Below are 18,969 nucleotides of genomic sequence, written 5' to 3' on the forward strand. Positions count from 1 at the left end.
TACATAATTATCACATTAAATACCGGCGTGCGTGTATGAAGCGATTGATGAATGTGGAGGAAGCAAGAGAAGTGTGTCAGGATCGAAGCAAATGGAATTCTATAGTCTCTGCTTACCCCGGTGGGAAATAGGCGTGAGTTTATGTATGTATGTATGTATCACATTAAATCGAGTCGTCCCTGCTATCTATTATTTAAAAAAAAGATTATCCTTCCTACTCCTTCCTTGTCGTTACTGAAACCTCAAATCTGATATTTGGCGACAAATTCTCGTAATTTTTGTGTAGTAAGTGCAACGGATAAGAGACAGGGTGTTCGGAGATTATGTATTTTATTTGAAAACTAATGGAAAGGGCTAGTAAAATAAAAAACCAAAAGTACCTATATTATTATTTATTTATATTTATTACCTTATCTATCTCACAACTGATCACCACTGCATTGATTCATTAATATGTCAAATCTGAGTGAGGCTTACGGCTAATTTAACACTAGGAGAACATAGGAAGATCATTATTAATTATAAATGCAGTGGCCATCAGTTTTTCATTTAAATTAAATAGCGTTATTATATCACACATAGCCGCTGAACTATTCCTTAGCAAAAAGTAATCTATGTATAATCGGGCACAATAGGGTAGCTTCCAACAAATCAGTTACTTTTTACTTAACGTCAAAACACGAAATTACAACGGAATTTGTATGAAAAAGCGACCTGTGACGTCATAGAAAAATGTGACAAAATGTAGCACTTATTATTACATTTTTCTTTATTTAAATTAATAAATAAGTTAAATAGAAAAAAGAAAACGTTTTTTGTCACCTTTAGATCTGTGTTTATTTAGTAATAGAGCTAGGAAACTACCCAATTGCCCGAGATATAATGCATAAAACTGTATCTGTATTTTATTTACTTATATTTTTTGTACGGAAAAATATGGTGGCGGATTCTTATCAGTATAAAATGTATAAATATAAATTAAAATCACAACATTATGTACATTATCGCTCGAAAATCGAGACCGCAGGGGAAGAAATATATTTTTTCATTTCTATGAATGTAGCCTGTCTATTTTTGCTTTATACAGGGGCCCTAAGCTTACAAGATTTTACAAAATGTTTCATAAGATTTCGCTTCTCTACTTCTGACTACAATGCTCGTAATTTTTACAGAAGCTGTACATCCACGCTGAGATCTTAGTAGATTCCATTATAACTAATTTGGCTTGCAAAATATCTATGACTTTGAAAATTGCAGATTCATACATTTTCTATTGATTACATTCGCGTAGTTTGGCAACACCAAATTATGCAGTAATGTTGGCAATAAGATCTATAGTGAAAACGGTGACATCATCTACAACAAACACCTATTATTTAACGTATATAGACCGAACATCACTACTTTGCTCTATAAGGCCGGTCACATACATTCGGAATTCCGTTTCGGAATTTCGATTCGAAATATCGATTCGAAATATCGAACGCATTAAATCCATACAACATCTATGAATCAACCACATACTTAGTTTTTTTCCGTTCGAAATTTAATCTGATTGGGAATTCCGTATGATGGCCTATGTATTCGGAATTACGCATTTCGTATTTTTTTTTTCCTTGATAGGTATAGGAACAGTGCTATCGCGATAAGAAAATCGTCGTCCATAATGCCAAATGTCTGAACTCAAGTTCTAGAGTCGCTCAACTGAGCCTTGTTATTCCGAACGGAAATAAACGTATGTGTGTGATATATTAACGGAATCCCGAAACAGTATTTCGAATCGAAATTCCGAAACGGAATTCCGAATGTATGTGACCGGCCTAACAGTGGTTCCCAACGGTATTCGTAACACTCGGGATACGGAAAGATGCTTAAAGTACGCAGAATAGTCAGTCGAACCGACATTCTCATTCTTTAATGTTCTTAGACTTTTATTATTACTGTACTACCTCTTTGGGGATACAGGCGTGATGCTAAGTCAGGGACGCGAGATTGTACTCTCTTTAAGAAGTACGCATGAAATATATATATATATATTTAAATAAATATATATAAATATATATTTGGCGGTTATTATCATAATTAAAACACATAATACCGAGTTCGTACCGCCTTAAAATCAGGGATATGAGACCCCATGGGTATGTGTGAGTATATCCCTGATTTTAAAGCGGTAAGAACCTGGTGTTATATGTTTTAATTAAGCTATTTGGGATCCACTGCTGTACGCAAATGATGTTCATATCATCATGGTGTATTGTGCAATTCTAAACTCGTTAACAAATGGGTTCACAACTAAGAAAATTACGCATACATAATTTCCAGACAATAATACACATGTAAGAATTGTCAACATACAAAAAAATACAACCAAACTTATAGCCAAACTTCGATAAAAAAGACTCCCATGCTTTTGACTGGATTAGCTATAAAATAGATTTAAAGCATACCATAGCCATTTTTATAGATTTTTAAATAAAGAATAGACTGACACGAGAGAGGAACCAATTACATTTACCTAACTTGGCTGAGATAAATATATCCACAGTTAAAAAATATAGGTCCATCACTAATTTTTTGGCTGTTAGGTAGCTCTTCGAACACCGGAACTCAATATCATTACCGTAAACGCAAAAATATCCAGTTATAGCTTATGTACGCTCACGAGTACTAATATGTATACACTTTGATACCATGTCACATTAACTTTTTTGACAAATTAAACCGTAAGGCTCATTAAATGTCAAATATGATAGTGCGACAGGGTTCTAAAGTGGCTACGTGACTTACGTGAGTTCTGAATGGATGTTTGCAAAAAGATCTATTTTTTTTATGACTTCTGGTGTTCGAAGACCTACCCTGTCACGTCATCTGATCACAATCACTTCACTGTGGCCTAGTACTGTCCTCTTTGAAAGCCGAGGCCTACGCCGCGCATGGTGTGCGTCGTGGCTCGGGCCACTTCGTACTGAGCTTGCATCGCTTGAAACAGTTCTTCTTGCTTCTTGATCGGGTCTGCCGTTTTGTCTGTTGATTCGGGTTTCACTGCACCTGAAGACAAGAAGATAACAGGGATAAAGCGAATCATCATCATCAGCCCATTGACGTCCCCACTGCTGGGGCCTTCCCTATGGATGGATAGGGAGATCGGGCCTTAAACCATCACGCGGGCCCAGTGCGGTTTGATGGTTATTAACGATTGCTAATGCAGCCGGGACCAACGGCTTAACGTACCTTCCGAAGCACGGAGGAGCTCGAGATAAAAACTTTTTTTTTGTGGTCACCCATCCTATGACCGGTCTTTGCGAAAGTTGCTTTACTTCAACTATCGCAGACCGTGCCCGTTTACCGCTGCGCCACCGAGCTCCTCAAAATAAAGCGAATAAGATAATAATAATGAACCCTTTCTCCCTGCTAGTTTATAAGTAATTATGTAGTTTCCAAGGTCAAAGATAAATTATGAAATTCTGATTACTAAATCTTCTTCTTCTTATAGTGCCTGTCCATTACTGGACGTTGGCCGTCAGCTTTGAGAACTCTTCTCTGTCAGAAGCAAGACGAAACAGCTGTTCTACGGTTGTAACGCCGGTCCATTCGCGGATGTTCCGCAGCCATGACTTCTTCCTCCTCCCTCGACGTCTTTTTTATTTATGAATGTTAATAAAGAAAAATGTAATAAGTGCAACAGTTTGTTACGTTTTTCTATGACGTCACAGGTTGCTTTGATACAAATTCCATAGTAATTTCGTGTTTTGACGTTTAGTAAAATGTAACTGATTTGACTAGTTGGAAACTACCCTATTCCATGTGACATCTACTCAGAATCCTGGTCTGAATCATCCCTCAAAGTTTTCGTTACGATGTCACTAACACCCTGTATAATATACACCCACTCATAGTAATTTCCGGTTTTGACGTTTAGTAAAAAGTAACTGATTTGACCTACCCTATTCATTATATGGTGTTCCGTACTTCTTTTAAAACCAATTGTCACAAGCACAAGACGGTTATTTCTAGTTCGTAATTTATGTATTTCTATTCATCCAAATCGATAGCTAATTTGAATTTTGGATATGATCAAAACGCTTTGCAAAGTGCACTAATGAAACGCACACGACAGTGCTGCCAACGTGAAGAGACTGAACTACGTCTCTTTCTCATTGCATTCTCAAGATTTTTCAAGTCGAATCACAACGGCTCAACGAGCTCATACGCCTTCTAGGCTTTTCTATTTCCCAAAAGTGCTCAATTACTCCAAATTATCGACACAAGACAAGTGCAATCTTACACACAAGGACTATATACACTGCCTGTGGTGAACGAGACCGGGGCGCCCCGAAATCCAGCAGACGAGGAGCTTCAGGTCAGTCCAATTTTCTCTCTTTAGCTATCGAAGTCAAACTCCCTAACATTTATTCGAGCCGGATATATCGTTGTGTATCTTGGTTCTAGTGTGTTAATTTACGCGTAAACAACTTGTCTTGTGCTAGCGACTTGCAATAGTTATGTGCGCAGCGTCGGGTTCTACCGCCAGCCATAATTATTAATATCGAGTTTCCGACCACTAAGCGTGTTATTTTGCGATAATACCGGTGTGCATAGTTAGATCTCAACGAGACCTTTCTAATTATATATAGTTTCATGGGGTTTTGAGCTTTTTTCCAAAGTTTACTTCAATTTATTTCCCGCACCGCGGGTAGGTAGGTAACAAACGCCGCGCGCCACGGCAGCAGCTCGCGCAGCGCGTAACAATAGCCGCCATTACTTGGCCGGTTTAATATTGGTATTACATACTAATAATTTTCTACTTGTATTTAGTACGTATTGCTACTACTAATTACAACAGTACTTAGCGGTTTAGGTATTCCTATATACCAGACCCAATCTAGCGGTCATTGTATTTTCGTACATGATCAGTTTTTCTTTGGTTTAAGTATTTACGTACTTATTCATACATTTTACATATTTAACATTGCGTGTTAAATCTTATTAAAACCACTAAACAAAACGTGACGTACTTACGTTTTAATTTGGGACAAAACATTTTATTTTCCGACTTATAACTTTTATTTAAATTTACATAGATACTCGTACCTATATACATTTACGTTATACACTTTATACCTAAACTTTACAACTTTTACAAATTTGTTTTACTTCATGGTAACAATGGAACTTGAACAATTATCATTTGAGCGTGATTTAGCTATTAACAATATTCAACGTATTGTAGATTGTTCCAACAATCCTGCTGAGTTCAGAGTTCGCGTTAAAGAATTAAATTCCATAAAGAAAACATTCTTACAAGTTCAAGCAAAAATCGAAAAACTTTCTGCGAAACAAGGTGAATTCAGTAAAGATCAACACTTGGCGATAAGAAACCAGTTTGATTCTTTATATTATGAAACGCAAATCATTTTAGATGCTTTGAAAGAAACGCGTAGGCAAAGTATAGCTAACGGGTCAATGTCCTGCGGACATGATTCGAACGAACTTAACAAAATGCATGTTAAATTACCTACTTTAGCATTGCAATCTTTTGATGGTCAACTGACCGAATGGAACGCTTTTTATGATTTGTTCAAATCACTTGTTCACGATAACAACTCATTAACAAACGTTGAACGTTTTCGTTACTTATTATTGTCATTGAAAAGTGAACCTTATAACTTAATTAAATCCATACCTGTTACCGAGTCTAACTATGAAAACGCCTTGCAGGTGTTGATAAATCGTTATGACAACAAACGTATTATTGCAACTAAACATTTAGATAACATTCTGGACGTGGAATCAGTTATTGATAAAAACTTTGAGTCGAGTTTACGTAACTTATTAAATACCTATCACGAAAACATCACGGCCTTATTGTCTTTGGGGTTTCCAGTGTCGGACTGGACTTTTCTACTTCTGAACATTTTGCTGCGCAAAATTACCCCTAACATTCGAAGACGTTTCGAACTGTCGTTACAGTCGTCACGTGACATACCTAATGTTAAGGAATTGATAGTTTTCCTTAACAAGGAGCTATCGACGTCTGAGGTGATGTCGGCTCGCTTCTCAAGCGCGGCCCGGCCGCCGCCGCCGGCGCCGCTCGGCTCGCCGCCGCCGCCGCCGCGCCCTTCTCCCGCGCACGCCTCTCGCCGCGCGCTGTCGATTAATCGCTCGCACTCCGACGCGCATCAATCTAAGCACAACGTGCCGCGCTCATCGGAATCTTTTACTCGTTCCGCGCGAACTATGAGTTTTCATACTGTTACTTCAACGGATTATTTAAATAAAATTAAATGCGCGTACTGTAAACTCAATTCTCATCCTTTATACAAGTGCGATAAATTTCAAAAACTTAATTTAGCCGAACGTAAACGTTTTATAACAGAAAACAAAATTTGTTATAACTGCTTGTTTATCGGTCATGAAACAAAGGACTGTAGCTCGCGCCACAGTTGCCGCGTTTGCTCTCAGCGGCACCACTCCTTATTACATGAGGATATGCCCGTTCCAAATGTCACACTGACTGCGGAATATTATTCTAAGCTTCCCGAGTTACACTCGCCAAGCAATAATTTAGCTTCACCCACTTCATTACATGGGGGTTCGGTTCCTACACACAACAATAACTGTACGGTTCTTCTAACCACCGCGCTCGTTAACATTCGTTCTCTTGACGACGCCCGCCGTCCGGCGCGCCCCGTGCGCGCGCTCGTAGACCAAGGCTCGCAAGCCACGCTCATCACGGAGTCCTGTGTGCAGCGGCTCGGCCTGCCGCGACGTCCCGCACACACCAGCATGACTGTCTCTGGTATCGGCGACAGCAACGAACGACCGCGTGGATACGTCTTATGCGAAGTTACGCCTCGTGATAAAACAGAACCTAAGTTGTTCATTGAAGCGCTTATTTTACCTAAAATTACTAGTTACATTCCAAACGTGCCAAGCTCGTTTGAGCAAATTACTCACCTTCAAGGTGATCATCACCTCATCTGGCAGACCCAGAACTGCGTTCTGCGCGTCCTGTTGAGCTCCTACTGGGGTCTGACTATAGTGATAGCTTACTGCTTCATGATAATATCATAGGCCCACAAGGCACTCCTGTGGCTATGAATAGCATCTTTGGCTACCTACTCAATGGTAGAATTTCTCATACACGTCAAGGTCGTGTCAGTACGAACCTTAGCACTAGTTCTTTGGACACCCAACTCCAACGGTTTTGGGAATTGGAATCCATTCCAGAAGAGACTCAGCTCTCAAAAGACGACGCTTTATGCGAATCAATTTTCGTGAATACTCATACACGTGACCCACTGGGTAAATACACTGTTTGTCTTCCCTTTAAGGAAAATGCGCCTCCTCTAGGCGATTCTCGTGATGTCGCTCTTTCTCGCTTACACAAAATTGAAGCTCGACTGTCGCGTGATCCTGCTTTACGAGCTGAATACAATAAATGTCTTCAGGAGTACCTAGACATGGGACATATGGAGACTGTCAAGGACTCTGTCAACACTGACATATCTCCTTACTACATACCTCATCACTTCGTGCTTCGACAAAAGGCTGTCACTACGCAGCTGCGTGTTGTTTTCGATGCCTCGTGCAAAACGACATCAGGTCGTTCTCTCAACGACAATCTCCTTACAGGACAGAAGCTTCAACAAGACATATCGGAAGTTCTTCTAAAATATAGACTTCACAAAATCGTATTCACAGCTGACATCAAAATGATGTATCGCTTCATTAACATTTGTAAAGAACATCGCCACTTTCATCGTATTCTCTGGAGATTCTCTCCTCTTGATCCTGTACAGGAATACCGCCTGTGCACGGTGACTTTCGGCGTTGCCTCTGCGCCATTCTTGGCCTTACGGACACTTCGTCAATTAGCGATTGATGAAGCCAACGCATTCCCACTTGCTTCGCAGGTGCTTCTCAACGATGTCTTCGTTGACGATGTCGTTACCGGTTCTGACAACCTAGATGATGCTCTCGCTCTTCAGCGTCAACTTACGTCTATTTGCAAAGCGGGAACGTTCGAACTCCGCAAATGGACTAGCAATAGCTCCGATTTCTTATCGCATGTTTTTAACAATGACGAGACTTATGACGACTCTCTCATACTTTCAGCTCTTGACACTGACAAGTCTGTCAAGGTACTTGGACTCAAGTGGAATCCTAAATCGGATAGTTTTACCTACCAGACAGATACGCCTTCGCGTAAATGTACAAAGCGTATCATGCTTGCAGAAATTGCTAAGATTTACGATCCTCTAGGTTTTCTTAGTCCTATAACTCTGTTTGCTAAACATTTAATTCAACTTCTGTGGGTATCCGGTGTAGGATGGGACGACGCTCCTCCACAAGGAATCTGCGATTTGTGGTATCAGTTTCTTGATGAACTTCCACTGCTACAAAACATAGCGTTACCTCGTCATGTACTTCCAAGCACGCACAACGTGCAGCTTCACGGCTTTTCCGACGCCTCAGAAAAGGCGTACTCAGCCTGCGTCTACATTCGCGTCATAGATGCTGATGGTTGCATCACGTCTCATCTTCTTCTTGGCAAGACAAAGGTTGCGCCTTTGAAACGCCTTTCAATCCCACGCTTAGAATTATGTGGTGCTCTGCTTTTATCAAAACTGATAAAAAAGGTAATTACGGCTTACAGCTCATATTTAACTTTCGACGAAATCTTCGCTTGGTGCGATTCGTCAATCACACTTGCTTGGTTGCGCTCATCTCCTGACAAGTGGCGAACTTACGTTTGTAACCGCATCGCGGAAACTACGAATAACGTACCTGCTGCACAGTGGCACCATGTACGCTCTGCTGACAACCCGGCGGACCCCGCGTCCCGAGGTGTTCTACCGTCTCGCTTGGACCACCAACAATGGTTCCATGGACCCTCCTGGCTCTCTAAACCGCAGCCCGAATGGCCTATATCTCACGTCAATTGTCATACTGACGAAGAACGTCGCAAACACACTCTCGTCACTCAGAAGAGTGAACCCACTCTCGAGTTCATCGAGCGATTCTCTTCGCTGCCCAAGATGCTGCGCATCGTGGCACTAATCTTTCGATTTTACAATAAATGTCGTAAAACAGAATCATATGCTTCTCAGCACGTAACGGTTCCAGAGACCAAACAGGCTCTCAACCGCATTATTTCACTGGTTCAATCCGAACATTTCTCAGAAGACATCTCTCGTCTTAAGGACGATGACAGATGTACTCAACGTCTTCAAAGACTTAAACCTTTTATTGATGACGTCGGACTCCTCAGGGTCGGCGGCAGAATAAGTCATGCCAACATTCCTTACGATGCAAGACATCAGATTATTTTACCAAAACGACATCATTTTACAAATTTACTCATAGATTTTTATCATACGACAAACTTACACGTTGGCCCTCAGACTTTACAGTGCATACTTGCACAAACTTACTGGATTCTCTGCGCTCGCGACGCTGTCCGTATGCGCACACGCCGCTGCGTGCGTTGCTTCCGCGCGCGACCGGTCGCTCGACAGCCGCCGATGGCTCCACTACCGGCCGCCCGAGTTCGTAATTTACGTCCATTTCTCCACGTCGGGATTGATTTTGCTGGACATTTCAATCTTAAATCTAATAAATATCGAAATGCGAAAATATTCAAATCATATGTTTGCGTCTTTATTTGCATGTCAACTAAAGCTATTCATCTCGAACTCGTTCCAGAATTGTCAACTGAGGCATTCCTAAATGCATTACGCCGTTTCATATCACGTCGAGGGTTATGTACGGACATTTATTCCGACAACGGAAAAAACTTTGTAGGTTGTAATCGTTACCTCTCAGAACTTTACTCATTCTTACAGAATGAAGCGAACAACGCTGTCATTCAAAATCATTTAACTGCCATGTCCATAACTTGGCATTTTAATCCGCCTTACGGAAGCCACTTTGGTGGAATATATGAATCCGCGGTCAAATCACTCAAGGTTCATTTGCATCGCGTCATAGGTTCTCTTGCACTTACACAAGACGAATTTAACACACTAATTTGTCAGATTGAAGCTGTTCTGAATTCAAGGCCACTCAGCAGCCTCAGTAACGATCCTTCCGATCCGTTACCACTAACACCCGGACACTTCCTTATCGGGGAACCTTTAAATGCACTCCCCGAGTTTAACCTAACTCACGACAATCCTAACCGCCTCGTCAGGTGGCAAGTGATTCAACAAGCTGTACAACATTTTTGGAAGCGCTGGAGTGTCGAATACCTCCACCAGCTTCAACAGCGTGGTAAATGGTTTCACGATGACCCTAACACACCCCTCCGTGAGGGATCTGTAGTTGTGTTGATCGACAACACGCTGCCGCCGCTGCAGTGGCGCCTGGCGCGCGTGCAGCAGCTGCACCCGGGCTCTGACGGTGTTACTCGCGTCGTGACTGTGCGCACCGGTAATACCGTAACCAAGCGACCTGTCGTTAAGGTCTGCCCGTTGCCTATTGATTAGGTATTTCTTTTACTATTTCATTGCATGTTGTAGTATTCTAAGTTTAGCATAGTTTCTTAATAAAATAAGCATTATTTTATGGTCGGCGGCATGTTCCGTACTTCTTTTAAAACCAATTGTCACAAGCACAAGACGGTTATTTCTAGTTCGTAATTTATGTATTTCTATTCATCCAAATCGATAGCTAATTTGAATTTTGGATATGATCAAAACGCTTTGCAAAGTGCACTAATGAAACGCACACGACAGTGCTGCCAACGTGAAGAGACTGAACTACGTCTCTTTCTCATTGCATTCTCAAGATTTTTCAAGTCGAATCACAACGGCTCAACGAGCTCATACGCCTTCTAGGCCTTTCTATTTCCCAAAAGTGCTCAATTACTCCAAATTATCGACACAAGACAAGTGCAATCTTACACACAAGGACTATATACACTGCCTGTGGTGAACGAGACCGGGGCGCCCCGAAATCCAGCAGACGAGGAGCTTCAGGTCAGTCCAATTTTCTCTCTTTAGCTATCGAAGTCAAACTCCCTAACATATGGCTTAATCTCCACTTACCCTCAGAAGAGATTGTTGTCATACTTGAACCTATTTTGAATAAATGAAAAAAACTAAATTGTAAAAAGAGTTTGAAAATGATATTTAGGATAAGCGCAAGGAAGATTTAGAACTGGGGTGTTAAAATGGCCACATCGAAGCAATTCATATAAGAAAGAATGTTGCATTTTAACATTTTTGCGCATATAAAAGTAAGTGCGCAATGCAAACAAATATCAAGTAGCAATATTGCTTTCTTAGATGAATTGCTTCGATGTGGCCATTTTAACCCCCCTGGACTCTTAACCTAGCTTGAACTAAAATACACAACATAGCAAAGTACACGCCTGTATCCCCGTAGAGGTAGGCAGAGGTGTATAGTAATATTTATTTAGTATTAAGATTAAATACATCCCAACAGGGGATAAAAGGATTAGAAGAAGAGATTAAGGTGCTAATTCCTGTAAAAACCATCTAATTTTATTTTAAGTTATATCTGTCATTTTCTTATCCGCCGAAAAGGAGAGGGACGGGTAATCGACAAGCATAAAATTATACACACGTCAATTTTAAGTACAAATCTAAAACAACCGTCTACAAATCTTACACTGGCCAATAACCCGACAGAATTATGTTGACAGCACACGTCAAACGGTTTGCATACCAGCGAGATACATTTTTGCGGATTATCCATTCATTTACTCATTCTTCTTAAAATTAAGAGCGGTCAATCATCCGTCCCTTTCCTTTTCGGTGGATAAGAAAATGACAGGTATAACTTAAAGTAAAATTAGGAGGCGTCTGCAGGAATCGGGGCCTAAGATTAGATAAATAAAATAAACATGGTGCGTGTACCTGGTTCCTTAATCCCCATGAGCCTCATGAACTTGGAGACCTGCTTGCCGTCGTTGTCCTGCGCGAACCGCGTGCCGCTCCACTTGGCCGCCTCCTCCGCCTCCTTGCCAGCCTTGCTCGACCACAGCAGCTTGCGTTTGTTTACCTAAATAAATAAATAAAATAAAATAAGCCTTTATTGCTGTTACTTATGTTACTTAACAGCCTCCGTGGTCTAGTGTTTAGAGCGTTAGGCTCACGATCTGGAGGTCCGGGTTCGATTCCCGATGGGGACATTGTCGAAATCACTTTGTGAGACTATCCTTTGTTTGGTAAGGACTTTTCAGGCTTGAATCACCTGATTGTCCGAAAAAGTAAGATGATTCCGTGCTTCGGAGGGCACGTTAAGCCGTTGGTCCCGGCTATTAGCCGTAAAAACACCTCCACCAACCCGCAGTGGAGCAGCGTGGTGGAGTATGCTCCATACCCCCTCCGGTTGATTGAGGGGAGGTCTGTGCCCAGCAGTGGGACGTATATAGGCAGTTTATGTTATGTTACTTACATTGTACATCTAATTGCCAATACTTTATAAAAATAAACTAAATCTGTTGTTTAATTAACTGTATCGGCGAACGGTCGATGATTTGCGACAGCTTGTTTTTCGACAAAGGCCTCCTCTAAAGATTTCCATCTGGTTCTATCCTTTGCTATTCGGGTCCATAATGGTCCCGCCACTTTTTTGATGTCGTCTTCCCACTTTGTCATCTGTCTACCTCTACTTCTTTTAGCATTTCTTGGGTACCATTCTGTTATTAATTTGGTCCATTTCTCTTTTTTACCTAAATATATGACAACAAAACACGATCAACTTTAGTATCTCTCTCTCTCTCTATTTAAGAGCCGCGTTCTTGTCGGTGGAGTAATCGCCATTCCTCTCTTCTTCCCGCCAAAACCTTCACCTCCCGATACGACACCCGATATGACCTTTAGTATATCGAGTGTATATCGAGTGCGGGGAGCGGGAATAGTGTCCTAAGGATGCTTGGGGATAGATGGGACTCTTCTCGGCTCTGTAGGTTCATCAAACTACATGTCACTAAAAGTCCGTGAGGCTACCGAGTGGTGCCGGTCCCACTAACCTAAATATTTATTTTGTACATTTTTTTACATATCTAGTATAATAAGAATTACTAACATAGTTTTAAGGCCACTGTTACTAACACTCTATGGACTTAAGTTGTCGGGAAATAAACAATTTTTATTTTATTATTTATTTTAGTACCATTGGCTGGTTTTTTGTACTACATGGAATGCAATAAATAATTGAGTATCGTCACACCCCCAGTAGTCCTAACACGCTGCGGCGCGAGTAGAGCGAGTAAATGTCAAAGTGCGAATTGTCAAATCTGACAGACGAGTTAGGCCAGGCGCGCACTACGAGTTTTTCGCCGCGAGGCAGAAAAAAGCAGCGGCATAATGTCGCACTGTAATACTGTACCAAACAGTTTTAAATTGTATTGCGCGCACTTGACGGCAGAGCCGCCGCAGCGGCGCAGTATTACAGTGCGACATTATGCCGCTGCTCTTTTCTGCCGCGTGGCGAAAAACTCGTAGTGCGCGCCTGGCCTTAAGGTTCCCGGGCGACTTGCCCGCGACTTGAATATGAAAAGTGTGTCACACAAATTATGTTAAAAACTATCAATTTTTTTATTTCTTATGAAAATAGGTGTCTGGTTTTCATTTTTTTGGCTCTTCTATAAACAATATACAATAATAAGGTTTTATGTCGCACTCCTTTGGAGTGTTTGACAGTGCGACCTTTGGAGTGCGACATCTTGAAAAATCGCGGATGTCTCGGTAGACGCGTGCACCAAGGACCTTATCTCGAGCCGCGTCGCGGCGCGCTTACATAGCGTGATAGGCCTGCTGATGTGTCAAGTGTTTTTCTTGTTGGAAATGTTGAAAGCACAATATGAATGAAACCATCAACTCTGGTGTCAGGGTTACTATTGAGCCGCCAAAGGCCCAAAAGAACATAGTGATACGACAGCTGTCAGAATAAACTACCTTCATAAGAAGGTCTGATTCGCAACAAGCTGGTTAAAGAGAATATGAGTGCAGTTACCTGATCCATTATCTTGTTAGTGTTGACGGCGGTAGGGTTGTAGTAAGAGGGTAGGCCGCCGGGCGCGGGCGCATCCCCGGCCGCGGCCCGCAGCTGCTGGGCCGTGGCCATTGACCCGTCCGGGGTCTTGATCTGCAGACCTGTGAAGCCCAACGGGATTCTTCAGAAAGGCGCATGCGCGATTTTCAGGCTGTTGCTGTTCGATGTTAGACCATCGATGTCGAATGCTTTATATGAGGCATACCTTCGATACTACGCACGTTCGCTGTAGTGACCTTTCGATGCAGTGTTCGATGTTACGACCATCGATGTTTTTACTTACGATTTTATAACCCGGACCCGTTAGTGACACCATACCGAATACCGAGTAAACTCATGGTAGTGCTTTTTTTAATTATTTTCAGTTCCATACTTTTGCGACCGAAAATTGGGTAGTTTTCTAGGTCAAAGGTAAATTATGAAATTCTGATTACTAAATAGAAACAGTACTAAAGGTGACAAAAAGGTTTTATTGATAGGTTTTAGTCTATTTTACTTATTTATGAATTTTAATAAATAAACATGTAATAATGAGTACGACATTTTGACACGTTTTTCTATAACAACAGGTTGCTTTTTGATACAAATTCCATAGTAATTTCATGTTTTGACGTTTAGTAAAATGTAACTGATTTGACTAGTTGGAAACTACCCTATTCCATTTGACATCAACTCAAAATTCTCTGTCTGAATCATCCCTTAAAATTTCGTTACGATGACACTAACACCCTACACACCCACACACACACACACCCACTCATCGCCAATTATATTTAATGCCACAAGTTTACGTAGGTTTCATTATCTACCACTTACCCATTTTCTCCATGACTTCGAGCTTTCTATTGACTTTGTATGATGAAGGCCGGTAGTCGCTTGAAGGCGGGGAAACGCGTCTGTCGTTTGAGGTTGAGCTGGAATACAATAATAATAATAAAGACAATACAATCCAAGGTGTTAGTAATTACAATATTAAACGGCCTCTGTGGTCCAGTGGTTGAGCGTTGCACTCACGATGGAGGCCCCGGGATCGAATCCCGGTGGGGAGATATCACAAAAAACACTTTGTGATCCCTAGTTTGGTTAGGACATTACAGGCTGATTGATCACCTTGTTTAACCGCATCATACGCGTATACGCGGTGCAATGTATTGTTTTTAAAATCCGCTAGATGTCGCTGTACCGATTACTACATTTTCTGCATCGCGGTGTCAAGATTTACCGGCAATATTATGACCTTCCGTTTCCATTGTATTTTTTTTGTACCATTTGTAAGAAATACACGCTAATAAGACATTGCGGTTGTATTATTTTTGGGATCAGCTTGTTCATTGGTCCTTCGGAGTCGGAAGTATACGGCCCATAGGATTTTTTGACGGCTTGTGTCCACACGGCGGCGCCGACACAGTGACGGTTTGTTGCTGATGGTGTCTTCATCCCTGGCGGGAAGGAGCTGAGGAAGCAAACTACAGGAGGACCAGCATCATCAACCGAGGATCACCAGTGCGCTGAAGTGGACATTGGATGCGGTATCAAAGTGACAACTTTTATTAGTGTGAGTGAGTGACATAAAACTGTGAGTACATTTTACCTTTTATAACGTAGTGAATCAATCAAGAAATAACTTAGTGCAATTTATCGTAAAATTTGGAACTTAGAAAAAATTCAGTTAACTTTGCATGGACTTAGAATAATTTACAAAAAAACGACGAGACGGGGAATCCATGCCCGATTTTACATAGACTGTGAACGTTCTTCAAACACTTAGAAAATTTCGATGATAAAATTTGTGGACTTGTAATATTTTTCAATACTGAAAGTTTACTTACTCCGGAACTTGTGTGCTGTGGTGTGAAACAAACGATTCTTATAGAAAACATATTTTTTAAACATAACTAAGATGGAGTCACGTATCTGTGTTCAAAGCGACCTATTTGACAGAATAAAAAAAGCTAGATCAAACTTTAAAAAATCACCGAAAGAGCGACTAATTTCACAGTCGTATCTTAAGACGAGATTAGAGACTTTGAACGAACTATGGAGCCAATTTACTTTAACACACACCCAACTTGTACAAGATTCGGATAGAGAGGAACTAAAGGCTTCCGAGTATATGACGTCTGATGCTTACCAAAACTGTGAGGAGTTATACACGGAGTACAAATATGAGCTGAGGGAAAGAATTGCTGTTCTTGAAGGAAAAGCGGATGGCTGTAAACAAAAACAGTCTGGTCAGAGTGTCACTGCGAAAGAACAGAGTTTGAAGTTGCCCAAAATATCCATACCTTCGTTCTCAGGAAAGTACGCCGAATGGACAAGTTTCAAAGACCTATTTGTATCTTTAGTAGACAATAACAAGGCACTAGAGGACGTACAAAAGTTACACTATTTAAAGAGCCTTCTAACTGGTGAAGCCGAACAACTTTTGCGTCATATACCAATTACAAATGAAAATTATGAACAGTGTTGGAAACAATTAAAAGAGAGATATGACAATAAACGTTACCTGTCAAACTGTATTTTGAAGAAGTTCATGAGTCAGAAAAACATTACAGTAGAGTCTGCAGCAGCACTAAGGGAACTATTGGACAACACAAACGAATGTCTTCATGCGTTAAATAATCTAGGCATAGATGTAAGCACATGGGATGTAATTGTAATTTATATTCTTTGTTTAAAGTTGGACAATGAATCTAGGAAGCAATGGGAATTAAAAATCAGTGAGTCTACTAATGACTTACCCACACTTAAGACATTCAAAACTTTTTTGAATGTAAGATCTCGCGCCCTAGAATTCATGGATCCAAAGATGTCAAGAAACACTGTACCTCAAAAACAAAATGTTACTCAAATGAATCCAAAAGTTCATCATGTCACCACTACATTAACTTGTGTTTATTGTACTGAAAACCATCGTCTGTTCAATTGTAAAAAGTTTGCGAAAGACGATACTGATGTTCGACGTAATTTCGTGCAATCCAACAATTTATGTTTCAATTGTTTAACTCTTGGTCACTCTGCTTTTTCATGCCGTCAATCCACTAGGTGTCGTATATGCAAAAAGAAACATCACTCACTGCTGCACCCCAAAAACGAAGTTCACTCAACTGATTCTTCTGAGTCAGCTGAGCACGGTGTTGTAGTAGCAACATCGTCAGTGTCAGACACACCGCAAGAAGCTACAAACCAAGTCACAACTTGTTTTGCGACTACAAGCGAGCAAGTATTACTCGCTACAGCATTAGTTAATGCTAAAGACAAAACGAATAGTTTTGTTACTCTGAGATGCTTGGTCGATCAGGGATCTCAAGCATCACTCATCACGGAATCTGCCGTACAACTTCTCGGGCTAAAGAAAGTACAACACAAAAGTTGTATCATGGGATTGGGAAGTGAACAGGATCACTCTATTGCCTCCAAAGCGAGGGTTTCTCTTCAGATCCAGTCACTTCACAATAACTTTAGTTGTAGCATTCAAGCATTTGTGCTGCCCAAGCTCACCTCAGTTCTCCCTGAAAAAAAGGTCGTGATTGAGTTATGGTCCGAGTTTGCAGATATTACTTTGGCAGATCCGTCGTTTGGGAATCCAAATAAAATTGATTTGCTCCTCGGAGCAGACGTATACGGCCAGATTTTAATGGAAGGTATAATCAAGGGTCCACCCGGTGCACCAGTTGCCCAAAATACCAAACTGGGTTGGATTCTATCTGGACCTATACAAACATCCAAGTCGTCAGCCAGTACCAATAGGTGCAATCACGTTCACTACAGCAATGACAACGATTTCCTGAAGAAGTTTTGGGAGTTGGAGTCAGATCCAGTAGTTGCTGATGCTAAACCTGCATTCAGTGAAGAAGAAGAAAGATGTGAACAGATATTCACAGCGACTACCAGAAGAGACAGAGCTGGACGCTATATTGTTAGTTTACCATTCAAAACCGAAGATCCTCGTTGTAAAGATGGCGATACAAAGGCTATAGCCCAAAAAAGATTTCATCAGCTTGAGAAGAGATTCGCCAACGATAGTAATCTGAAACAACAATACACGAATGTTATAAACGAATACCTCGAATTGGGACACATGGAGATCATACCCGAAAATCAGCGTAATAAATCAGAAGTTGTTTACTTACCTCACCATCCTGTAGTTCGGGAGGACAAAGATACCACCAAACTCCGTGTTGTCTTCGATGCTTCGTCGCGTGGGTCCAATGGCGTGTCGTTGAACGACGACTTATTCGTTGGCCCAACTCTTCAAAATGATCTACGTCATATCATCATGCGTTGGCGTGATTATCCTATCTGCTTAGTAGCAGATATTGTCAAGATGTATCGACAGATACTTGTAGATCACAAAGACGTCGACTTCCAACGTCTGCTGTGGCGTAAAAATCCCCATGAAGAAATGCAACATCTGAGATTATTGCGGGTTACCTTCGGTACAGCTTCGGCGCCATACTTGGCAGTTCGAAGTCTACATCAACTGGCATATGACGATGGTAAAGATTATCCGCTGGCTACTGAAAGAGTTCTAAAGGAATTCTACATGGATGATCTAATGACGGGTTGCAAATCTGTAGAAGAAGGAAGACAAATTTATACAGAACTGACAGAATTACTGAAGGGAGGAGGATTAGAACTTCAAAAATGGAGTAGTAATAATGAGGAATTATTAAAAGAAATAAACATGGAAGATCAAACAATCAAAGGGAAACTAAAACTAGATACGGTGATGAAAATACTGGGACTTACCTGGAACCGACGAACCGACGAGTTTGAGTACGCAGTGCAGCTTCCACCCCTGAAGACACCTGTAACTAAAAGAAGAGTGTTATCGGATATATCACGGTTGTTTGATCCTCTTGGATGGTTAGCGCCAGTAATAATCTCAGCCAAGATTTTCATACAGAAATTGTGGCTATCGGGAATTGAGTGGGA

At 41.1% G+C, this 18,969-nt stretch overlaps 1 protein-coding gene across 5 annotated transcripts in view; it reads right to left on the minus strand.

Moving 5' to 3' along the window:
- Positions 1-377: 377 nt before the first annotated feature.
- The window catches only part of LOC126376262 (arginine/serine-rich coiled-coil protein 2), a 30,335-nt gene continuing 11,743 nt past the window's right edge, over positions 378-18,969 (minus strand). For 4 of the 5 annotated variants that reach the window (XM_050023563.1, XM_050023562.1, XM_050023561.1 and 1 more), the window contains exons 9-13: positions 14,848-14,945; positions 13,993-14,132; positions 11,889-12,033; positions 11,055-11,084; positions 378-3,051 (exon numbers count right to left, since the gene is read on the minus strand). In XM_050023563.1, coding sequence (XP_049879520.1) covers positions 2,897-3,051; positions 11,055-11,084; positions 11,889-12,033; positions 13,993-14,132; positions 14,848-14,945 — 568 coding nt within the window. In that variant the 3' untranslated portion in view covers positions 378-2,896. The remainder of the gene's footprint in view (positions 3,052-11,054; positions 11,085-11,888; positions 12,034-13,992; positions 14,133-14,847; positions 14,946-18,969) is intronic. The other variant, XM_050023564.1, reaches the window with a different exon arrangement.

This window comes from Pectinophora gossypiella, chromosome 20, assembly GCF_024362695.1.
Source record: "Pectinophora gossypiella chromosome 20, ilPecGoss1.1, whole genome shotgun sequence".
NCBI lineage: Eukaryota > Metazoa > Arthropoda > Insecta > Lepidoptera > Gelechiidae > Pectinophora > Pectinophora gossypiella.